Source organism: Pteronotus mesoamericanus, unplaced genomic scaffold (genome assembly GCF_021234165.1).
Source record: "Pteronotus mesoamericanus isolate MK-2021 breed Mesoamerican mustached bat unplaced genomic scaffold, CSHL_Meso_final contig_84, whole genome shotgun sequence".
In the NCBI taxonomy this organism is placed as follows: Eukaryota; Metazoa; Chordata; class Mammalia; order Chiroptera; family Mormoopidae; genus Pteronotus; species Pteronotus mesoamericanus.
The window spans coordinates 384,120-396,205 of record NW_026555267.1 but is presented as its reverse complement, the minus strand read 5'-3'; the positions used below and the strand labels follow the sequence as shown (position 1 = coordinate 396,205).

Here is a 12,086-nt window from a genome sequence, read left to right as displayed (position 1 = left end):
ATTTAGAAGACATTGGCAGGGTTTAACTAAATACCTCCTAAAGAGGGTAGAATTCTTTAGTGTGGAATCATCTTTCCAGAGAATGTGATGAAGGCCACCCATATGATATGTTTAACAAGACAAGATCAAGACCTTAAGTGCGTCCTGCAGAGAATAATCCAGGGCGCCCTCCAGTGAAGGACGAGGTTGCTCACCTTTTGGCCATGGTTTTTAGAAGTATCTTATGTGAGCTGTGGGATAAAGAGAGAGAGAGAGAGAGAGAGAGAGAGGGAGAGAAACTGTGTGTGAGAGTAAGAAGACAGGGAAAAAAGGTAGAGTAGCAGGACAGTTTTATACCTTCTGAAAAAGAAGGGCACTAACATTCCTCATTCCATGTCAGTTTTACCTGTGACTTTTATTAACAGAAATATTTAGTTACAGTATCATAAAAAATAAGATTGTGCTATTTAACACCAAAATAGACCTGCTACTTTATTTGATACTGTTAAATCTAAACTTTCTTCATAATCAGCCTTCTTAAGACATAGCTACCATTGGCAGAAGCAATACTCTGAGTGTATGTGAACTTACAACATCTTCTTTAACTAGCAAGAGGTTCCAGAAGACCAGGGACCCATTACAGTAGGTAGAGAAAGGAACTGAAAATGTGTGTGTGAGTTGGAGTGGGGTTTATGGGGGAGAGAGGACAAAAGAAGAGGCTGAAATCATTAATAACATATTTTACCTACTAAACAATTTGCTAAGAGTTGACCATTTAACTGCTGCGGCATGGCTAGGTTTTTTCTGGGTAATGCATGAGAATACCAGTGGTTATCAAAGTTCCCGCTGCTGCCATCACTGATGCTTTGGAAAGAGGAGTGTGCGTGCGCACACACACACACACTTGCATATGCTCACACCTTAATTTCTATTTCTATTGAATTAGAGGTTGGGTAATGATTAGAATAAGGGGCTAGGACAGTGCCTCAAAAGAAGATGGAAAACAGTAAGAGAAGAGGTCAAATGGCTCAGCCCTTTGATGATTAGCTTGATTAGCTGCATTTTACAGAAAGGAGTTTTATGGAAAACTCTTCACAGCGGCCAGGTACAGTGCGGAGCTGCACAGTCTGCCGAGAGGAGACTGACCCGCCGTGCCGTCACACTAACATATACCATTATTTAAGTTACAGCTAGTGCCCGTTTGCATGTCCCTACCTCCACACGGGTGCCTTCCCAGCTGTTGCAGCTTTACATTTTTCTATCCCTTCCTCCTCTCATTCCCTCTCCTCTTTTCCACTGCAGATGTCATTGCTGTCCTGAACTTTCCCTGCCATCTAACCCAAGTATGTTACATTTCCCTTCACCTGATTGTCAGCCCAGAGCTATTCTAGAAAAAGAAAAAGAAAAGCTAGTCATGAGGTTGCTTCCCCACCTTCTCTTCCTCTGATAATTTCCCAAAGAAATTATCTCTGGATTATGGCAACATCCCCCACCCCCCACATTGACCTTCCTCCCCATTTTCTGAATATTTTACCTTATTAAGAAATAACGTAGATACTCCCTGGGCTGATATTTCACCCTAAAGTAGCCACACATTTTTCAGTCACGTAGGTACTAGAAGGCACACCATTATCATCTATGTATTGCCCTTTGGCTAATCCTTTTTTGGGCTATGGATTTGTTTAAGGATTTAAAAATCTGTGTCTCTCTAGCAGGGGGTGGCGGGGGGCATGGTCATATGCACACATTCTCTCCTGCTAGGTCAAGATGAGGACAGAAAAATGTTCATTCTATTTAGTGGCATGGAGGCCTCCATGTCCACAGCAAGAATTCACCAGTGGCGACTGTAAGCAAAATCGAGGTATGTTGAGAAGCAAGTGGGAGGTGAGAAAATAAAAAGAGAAACTATAGACAATACTTTTGAAAATTTCACTGTGATGTGAAGGGAAAGAAGACAGTAGATAGAGGTATATGAAGGGGTGAGGGAGGGTTTGCTTTATTTTTATATTAGCATAAATGCTGGTGAAAAGAGCCAAGTTGAGAGGAAGAGGTTGAATATTCACAGGAGAAAATCAATATAGAAATAGTATAAGGTTCCTGTGAAGACAGGAGGAAATGGAATCGAAAGTGCCATAGACTTTTGTGGGTAGCCACCATATACAACGTTGTTTCTATGAGGGGAAATGCAATGTAGATTCCAAATAAGTAACTTACAAATGACCCTTCCCACCACTGCCATTTTATTAGCTTTAAAACTTTAAGAGTTGTCAGTTTTGTCAATCATTTCCCAAAATAAAAAAGTAGAGGGCAAACTTCAAGAACCCCAGATTTGGCTCAGATACTAAAATGTTAGATGACCTTGAGTCAGTTGTTCATGCTTCACCTATAAAATTAAGAATTTAGGCCTAGAAGTATTTGAGGATGCATTGGGGGCAATGTTTTGATTATTATAACAACAAGAGATGCCATTGGCATTTGATGCCCAGAACCAGTAATGCTGATGGTCCTGTAATACACAACACAGGCTGTCACAACAAAGAGTTGTCTTGCTCACAGCCTGTAGAGCTTCTGATGAGAAACCCTGGACCATGGCCAGCAAACCCCCTAGGACATTTCCAGCAACATGATCAAAATTATCTAAGGAGTTACAGTGAGTTAAGTGCTGCTTTCAAGCCGTCGTGAATCTTCCAAATCTCAGGGACAACCCATAGGTTTTCCTCAAACGAGGTAGTGGCTTTGGCTAGTCACTGACCATTTAGCAACTTTTTCGGACTGGGTGCTATAAACACTGTATGCCAACCCAGACTGAAAAGTACAGGTTTGATTTAACCCTGTTCTTTTCCTTGTATTTCAGATACTACTGGGATTTTCAGCCCCAAGGTGAGTACTCTAAACCTTTTATGGTTTACACTAAGAATGTGGAGATGATATTGTTCACTTCTGTGTCTTCTAAATAAGCTTTTCCACAGAGTGGCATTAGCCATTTCTGAGGAAAGTTAGTGGAGTGTTTAATTAACCTTCATCCTGCTGGGCCCCCCTGCCCTGCTTTCTAGCAACAAGAGGCTCTGATGCTTCATCTTTCTGAGTGGATTAGTGCTAGACTATTTTATAGAACTAAAACTATAATGTGCTTTTATTCCTTGAGCTTTGTTAGATGCCAACAGGATCGACCAGCATTCAAATAAAATGGTGGCCAAGTCCATAATAAAAACCTTGGGAGGGCTCCAACTCAACTAATCCCTCATTTGCTCCAGAAATAAATTCCAGTGTGTTACCTTCTCGATCACAGTGCTCTTCCACACAGCCTGCCTGTCTGGCAGAAGAGAAATGTCAGGAATGGAGCAGTGTTGAAATTCCCACTAGAACAGTGTTATCACATTTTAATATGAGCCTCACTGCAGCCTCCGTGCTTCTAATTACTTTCAACCCATTGTTTTCCTGCTTTTGCTTGATGAACCCAGCATCTGGCATGATTCTAAAAAGTACAACAGACAGCTGTGTGCAAGATTTAAAAAAAAAAAAAAGGATAGCATTAGAACATATTTTTAAAAGGTTCAAATTTGAATATTTTTTTCTGAATTCAAACTGTTTTGAGGGGGCGTCTTTAAAGTATATGCATTTCTTCTTTTCAGTACTCTGGTTCAGAATGTCAGAAACATCATTCTGAATGTTAATTATCTTATCTTATTAGAAATGGAGATTTTTATTTTCTCAGGTAATCACAGAGAGTAGGTCAAATTTTTAAGTACTTTATAAATTATTTTGCTCTACAACTTTTTAAACCAATTGTAAAATTTGTTCATACTTTTTCTTCTTTTTACTCAATATTGTCATGGTATCCCATTTCAGTGAGCAGATATGCCTTAAAGAAATTTAAATTATAAATAATGATACTGTTTTTATTAAAATTTTAATTTGCCTAGCTCATATTTTGTTTTTATGTATTTCAGGTTTTTTAAAAGTCAACTTTAACAAATAAAAATATTTTTTAAAGTTTCTTGTCAAGTCATACTGTGTATAGTATTTTAAATAATGCAATGTGTTGTTACTATATATATCATTGTCCTAAAGCATTTATGGCTAAAAATATACACTGAGAATAGAGAAATATATGTAATAATGTAGCAGTTTTGTAAAATGTAAAATATACTATTCAGGGAATGGCCCTACAGTTCAGGGTTTAACAGATGTTAACCAAAATCCACAGGGGCCAAAACATGAATGTGAACTGGCAGAAATGAATGGAACTGTGAGGGTAGAATTAATTACCTGAAGGAGAAATAAAGAATTAGTGTCAGAGATGTGGAGTAATAATATGTTGAGAAGAAAAAAAATAATTTTGGAGCTGAACACAAGAGACTATCTGGGGCTAAAAAGACAAAGGGCTCATATTACCAGATTCTTCTAATAGTGGCGTTACAGCCATCTTCCAGCACAGGGCAACTTCTACACAGCCGTTGGCTCTTAGAGAGAAGGCAGAGGTAGAGCAGTCAAGGAGACAATTGAAAAGAGTTTATTTAGAACATAAAACTCTGCTTCTTGACAATGGTTGGATACGTGTAGTAAAGCCTGCTCATGTAGAAGTAAATGTAAGGAAAGATCAAGAAGAAAAACCCATGGTCACGTGTCTTGCCCTCAGCCTTGCTCCTCTTAGGACATTTTTTGCGGGGAGAGTGGAGAATCTTTTACCTTGCCCTTTCGGTCAGATCTCAGTTCACTGTGTGCTTCAGAAACTGGTAGAGTGGGAGGAAGTAGTAACATGTCTATGTAAAGTTCTATAGCACAATTTAGGATTATGAAAAGAATAGGAATATGTAGGAAAGAGATCAGCTGGCAGAAGAATTTTAAAAGCCCTGGAAAACTAGGTCGTATTGGGAAGGAGTGAGAAAGGACAGGAATAATGATCCCAAACTTTCCTAGCATTTTTATCTATGGCAGGATCGCCTGTGTAGGAATATGATGGGATGAAATCTATTAAATCTGCACACTAAATACACACTTGTGTTCTTCAGGATATTTGGACTAAACCAGAATCTGGTGCCTGGGAAGAAAATGGTCTTTAGTTATAAAAGATCCCTTATTTATAAAGCCCCCCAAACATGTAAACACCTGTTTAAGGTGATAATTCAGTACAGTGTGCTGAAAGAGCAACCTTTAAAAAAAGATGCTTGCCCAAATGTAGAGAAGGATTGAAAGCAAGTTTTTCTTATCAATCCCAGGTTTTCTATTAAATCCAAAGTTTAATGTGCCAGAGGAGTAACCATTGAATAGTATTAGGGAGGGTCTTATCCCTGTTCTGGAAAAGAAACACGCATAATAGAACATAAATGTTGAGGTTTGACAGACACACGTTGAAAGCCCAATTACACTATTTAGCCAAAGGTCATTTGACCTTAGCCAGTTGCTTAATTTCTCTGATCCTCGGCTTTCTTGTCTATAAAACAGGGATGTGCCAGATGCTGTGATAAATCCTTTACATGCATTATCTTATTTAATCCTCAGAACATTATGAAATAGGTACTGTTATATATATCCATTGACAGATTTGGATACTGAGGTACAGAGAGGTTAAGAGACTTGCTCAAGGTCATGCCTCTCAAGGATTCTAACTTTGTCAGTCTAGTTCTATAAGATACATTTAATATATATATAAATATATATGTGTGTGTGTGTGTGTGTGTGTATAATATATATGAAACTTTCATTGAGGTAGAATTCACATGTCATAAAATTCACCCTTTTAAAGTATATGTCAGTGGTTTTTAGTACAGTCACTGAGTTGTATAACAATTACCACTATTAATTTCAGAACATTTCCATCACCCTAATAAGAAACTCTCTACTCACTAGCGGTTCCAGAGCCCATATTCTTCATGACTTTATTTTATTGTCTCTTTGCAGGGTTGTTATGAGGACTAGTAGTAATATGTATGTGTAAACCCTAGCACAAAACCTAGACATAGGACACGGTAAGGAAACATAGTTTAAGTTCATGATAGTGTTAATGTTAATTCTTTTCCCTTCAGCATTTCCATCCAAATTTTCTTATTGGTCCACTGTCAACTTCCTGAATTACATTCCTTAAAAAAGAATGAGAATGAAACAGAGAGAAATAGAACACAATAAAAATATTTCTTACTTTAAGGTAGAAGGGACGTAAACAAAAGTTCTTTTAATGAGCTCAAATATGATTGGAGAACATGGGAAAGACTTATTTTTATTTTTAATGAGACACAGATTCTTCTGATATTTCAAGTTGTGCTTACTTTAAGAAGTTTTAGTCTACTTAATTTTTCATTTAAAGTTGCAAAGAAAGCTCACTGGACTCTTTGCCATGGAACTTTTACCATTTCAGTAATCAGACATCTCAAAGGCAATTGATCAGATATCTAAACAGTAATACTAGTTTTGCCCTTTAGATATGATGGCACTATCATTTTATGGCATAGAGGAAACTGATATTCTTCTTCATTTAGTTAGTTTCCCCTCTGGTAAAATAGATTAATTATTGACAGTTATTAATCAAAAATTTAAATTATAACTTTAAATTTTATTGCAATAAAAACATCTCCATGAACATTAGAAAAATTTCCATCATGGAGCCACAGTCTTAAACAAATGACACAATATTTAAATAAAAATTTTTAAAAGACTATGAAAATATTGTAAGTACATATAACAAAACCCTATTTTTGGGGGGGGTCCATTGGTTACTCATCTTACATTTGCAATAGTGGTAAATATGAGCTGGTGAAATTTCTTGCCAATTTGAAGATTCTACATGGATTGCATAGAGGATTTCTGAGAAAATTATTCAGTATATTTCTATACAAAAAATTTTCACTTTGTGAATATTAAAAATCTTATTTTGAAATGGCAAGCTTATATCCCTTGTCAAAGTAAATTTATCCCTAAAAATAGAGCTTGCCAAGAGAAAATAGTGCAAAGCAAATAAGGAAAATGTTATTATAAAGCCACATTAACTATAGATTAAAAGAGATTTAAAAGAAGTATCAACTAATATGTGGACCTTATTTGCATCCTGAGTCAAACAAACTATTAAAAGTGATGTCTATGAGAAAATTAGAAATTTAAACACTGACTGGATATTTTATGTTATTAAGGAACTACTGCTAATTTTTTAGGTGTGACAATGGTTTTATACTTATTTTTTTTAAAGTCCTTATCTTAGAAAAGGTTTGCTGTGATATTTAAAGATAAAGTGGTAAATGGCTGACATACTCAAAATGACACGGAAGGGGAGAGGAAAAAGTGAGGTGCACTTGTAGATGAAACAAGATGGGTCATACATTGACTCTTATTGAAGCTGGATGATGTGTATATGGGATAATGTGTATACGGGAGCTTATTGCAGAGTTTTGTCTACTTTTGTACATGTTTAAAATTATCCATAATGCAAAGATAAAAGCAAGAGAAATCCAGGTTGAGGTTAATAAAAAATGTGACATTATTCTTTTATTTCTCTTGTGAGATCTCACATGTAAATGCATGATACTTTATGCATTGGACACAAAATATATAAAATACTGAGCTTTTTAAAATAATTGGTGTTTTGAGTTTAATATTTTGTGATGAAAGAGCAAAGATGGGCTTTGAAGTCAGACGAATTCAAACCCTGCTCCTCTACTTAACAAGCTGTGTGAACTGCAGCAAGGGACATAATCTCCTCATATACAAAATCTTATTAATAATATCTACTTAACAGTTACTATGAGTTGTAATGAATTTCAATGAGATGAACTCATGAGGAGTGCTTGCCACTTGGTTAGCACTCACTAAAGTGGTAGCAAGTATTATTTTTATATTTCAAAGTAAAGCTATGCAAGTAAATCCACGTATGGAACTGAGATAATATATACTCATATTTCACGTATCTTTTTTTATAAAATTCATTCATTCCAGCTGAACCCTGTTGTAGGGCCATGTAATTCACCATGTATATATTTGTGAGGTTTGCATTTAAAGGATTTGTGTGCAGAATTTTTATTGGTAGGCCCTTCACAGTTTAGATTTATGAGCTTGTTGCTCTGTAATGTCTGAGACATGTTGAATTGAAGCATGGATGTCACTTCACTTCTTGTCTCTTACTATCACATACTTGGAGCATGTAGTTATGACAACTACAAGAAGCAAACCATTAAAGCAGCAAAGAAACACCATCTTTGCTCTAAAAAAGAGAGAGAAGGGTTTCCCTTTGAAGTTGAAGAGAAGTGTTTTTGAATTAATGGAGTGTACAGTGATTTTACTAAGTTTATTTATGAAAATACTCTTTGCATTCATGCCAAAAGGTTTTAGCACAGTTGTAAGTAGGATTTATACAAAGAAACACAGCTCAAATTTATGACGTGTTTGCAAATGTAAGAAAAAGTCTGAATTTACAATATTTGTAATTTATTGTTAAGTATCTTTCTATCACTATTCCTGGAATGCTAATATTTTATAAACACAAGTGTTGGTTATGAACCTAGAATAGCCTAACCTATACTACTTTTAAAAAAGAAATCTTCCAGAATGCTTTCCATGTCTTTTGGGGATTTCATAGGGGGAAATGTACACAGGACAAATACTCCTGCCTTTGGCTTTAGCCCAGCCTTTTAGCATCAACAATCTTGACAGCTGCTTTTGTGACTTGACTTCCTTTAGGCCTTTCCCCCTTTCCTTATTTGCTTCATTTTATACAAATTAATCTGTAGAAAGTAAATATACACACAAATTGTTTTTGAAGTTAATTACTGACTTTGATACCTTTTCAAATATTTTACTTCCTATACATCTACTGGTTGTTTTCTTTTTAAGGAGTGGAATAGGCCTATTTAAATTAATACACTGTTTTGCAACTACTGTCAAAGAAAGATTTTTTAAAAAATCAATAGACTCACTTTTTTAAAATTAAAATTTTCTATGATTTTTATGTCCTTTGTAAATGTCCTGTCTTGAATTAGAAGATATTGAGAAATAAGGAAAAAAACTGACTTTCATGGGAGTGAGAAAAGGAATCACTGGAATCAAATGCTGCGTCGTTCTGTATTCTCTACACAATACATTATGTACAAGGATGTTTATTACACATTGTTTGGAATAGCAAAGACTCCAAACTGCCTAAATGTCTAGCAGTAGAGGACTAGTTAAATTATGTCACATCCATTAATGGAATGCTACATAGAATTTAAAAGAACATAATACGGATGTATTTGTAACATGAAGAGCTCTCCAAGGCTGAGTGAAAAGAGCAATTTGGACAAACATTGTACACTTTGTCCCACACACTTACCTATGTGCTTGCTTTTATTTGTGTATAGAATATTTTCAGAAGGGTATGCATGAATCTATCAACAGTGGTAACCTTTGTTGAAGGGGATATCAGTGTGAGTGGAAGAGAGAATCTTCATTATTTATTTCCTTTGGTACTATTTGAACTTTTACCACAGGAATTTATCATTTTTAAACCAAAATTAGTTCAAATGAAAAATGATACAAATCTGTATGTGTTGTTACAGAGCAACCTCAAACATAAAGAATTAGGAGAAAAAGCAGACTATACAATAGGCCAGGTGCTACCATTTGCCTTTTTTTTTTTTTTATTGTTGTTCAAGTATAGTTGCTTCCATTTTCCTGCCACCACTTTTCCCCGCCCCACCCTCCCCCACCTCCCACCCTCATCCTACCCCTTTTTGGCTTTGTCCCAGAGGAGAATATAGGCAGGAAAATCTCAGATATTCCACGCAGCAATGTTTTCACTGATATGTCCCCTAGAACAAGGGACATAAAGGAAAGAATAAACAAAAGGGACTTCATCAAAATAAAGAGTTTCTGCACGACTAAAGAAAACACCAGCAAAATGAAAAGGGAACCAACCATATGGGAAAATCTATTTGCCAATGATACCTTGGACAAGGGTTTCATCTCCAAAATATATAAAGAACTCACACGACTCCACTCCAGGAAGACAAACAGTCCAATTAAAAAAACGGGCTACCATTTATTAAAAAAAAAAAAAAAAAAAAAGACATGCCACATAGGCACATGCTATATTTAGATAGAAAATTCATAGAACACCCAAGAAACCTCATAATGGTTGCCTCTGGAGAGAACCAAGAGAAGGAAAGGAAAAATGAGCTTTCATTATATGTCTTCCTATATCATTTGTAAGTTTTGTTTTGGACATGCTTAACTTTTTTTTATCTAATAAAGAAGCTTACCAAAGCACTCTGATTTGACACAGCAGTGAGCTCTTTTTTCAGTAGAATTATGATTTGATATTTTCATATCAATTCTAGTTTTTTCCTCCTTATTAATTTTTACATATGAATTTATGAGCAATGCCCTGATGATGGTATAAACTAACAGCGATCTCTGTTGCTTAGTCTTTGAGAACCAGCGGTATATAGATGTGTTGACGTATCACTTACATGTGAATTTAAAAACAAATAATGAAACAATATCATATAATACTTATGGTAACTGATAAAGAATACCTTTTGTACACTCAGTATTTTTCCATATATGGTAACTAAAACTTTATAGAACTTCTGATTCTTGTCTTGATGTAGATGGCAAAGAAAATCAAGTAGTTGATAAGTTAATGACCACTCTAAATTTATTTGGCAAGCCTAGGGTATTCTGTTGAGGAAAAAAATAACATAAACTATTTCTCTTATATAGTATTATCCCTAGAGCAACACAGAAAATCAGGTAAGGAGTATAGTTTCTGAACATAGAATTCTGGCATAAAAGTTAATCTACTCAGGAATTCTGCCACTAATGAATTTTCATGTTCTCGACACAAAATGTTGAGAAAAAAATGTGACTAATTTAAATACAATTTTTTGTTCTTTGCTTAATTTTTTAAAAAAGTATAATACGTTAAGCCCTTGGACTTGAAACACAGTAAATTTGCTTGATATTTGGAGGCTAAATAATGTGATGGTTGAGCCCAATTCTATTATAATGCATTAATTTTACACTATGCTGCCCATCACCACATAATTCTCTCAGAAACTTGTTTAATAGTTATTGTTTACTGTGATGGCCAAAGGATCACTAACACAGGAAAGACACTTCTTAGTTATGGAAAAGGGGATTTATATGACATGTAAAATAAAGCTTCCAATTACTGCTGACTCATATGAGGCTAATAATAGTGGAAACTTGGAACCTATCTGTCCTTGTCAGCCGATGTGTATTTAACACATACTTGCCAGCCTGAAAAGTTATTGGTCACAATTCATCCTACAAGGTACTTTCCCAAACTTCAAAAGTGATACCACTTACCCTCAAGATTTGTGCACTTTACTTGTGTTAGTTATACCCCAATAAAAAGGAAAAATAAATTTAAATAATAAGGAGACACTCTTCTGTTCCAAAAGGGACCACACATTAAACAGAATTGTAGGTAGTAAGAGGATTTGGTTGTTGATATTGTTGTTACCTACATGTTGTTACACATATGTTATTTTCGCACATGAACAGGAGTCCCTGTTTGAGGGGTAGGACTGGGGTATGGAGAGCCAAATCTTGTCGACCTTTGCCATTACGGCTTTAGTGATCATGGAGGTCTGTATTACTTATGAAGAAAACTCTCCTTTTATTCAGTGTGTTCAAACATGTTTTACATTTTCAGGCCTGCTAATCTTACCCATAAATCATTCCTGTTTATATGTTGTTTTATTTTGACTGCTTGGGTGTTTGTAAAACTTTTCTTGTATCTACTCATAGTTGTAGATCATGTAGTCTCATTCTCATTTAGCAGAAGATATTGCAATGCGACTGGCCTTACAGTTTCTCTCAAAAAGAAGTGATATTGGTAAACTAATTGGGTACAAAACATCCTAGAGTTCACCAGGACTAGAAGTGGGTGCTAAGGTCTTACTACAACTTGTCATTTGGGAGCAAGGAAAGGATGGGAAGAGAGAACAAGATGAACCAATAGTAATAAAATCACTACATTATGTGGCATTGTATATTTTTCAGAGTGTTTTCCTGCTATGGGACTTAAAGCATGAGAGTGCCAGAAAGGAAACACACTGTTTAACTGTGCCAGGTCAGAACTGTATTTGGGAGTGGAACATGTTGGTTCATTTTCTGTG

The 12,086-nt window shown here is 35.6% G+C and overlaps 1 protein-coding gene across 1 annotated transcript in view; it reads left to right on the top strand.

Moving 5' to 3' along the window:
* Nucleotides 1–12,086, top strand: part of SKAP1 (src kinase associated phosphoprotein 1) — a 263,878-nt gene that overhangs the window by 52,013 nt on the left and 199,779 nt on the right. The window contains exon 3 of the mRNA XM_054585348.1: nt 2,834–2,859. Coding sequence (XP_054441323.1) covers nt 2,834–2,859 — 26 coding nt within the window. The remainder of the gene's footprint in view (nt 1–2,833; nt 2,860–12,086) is intronic.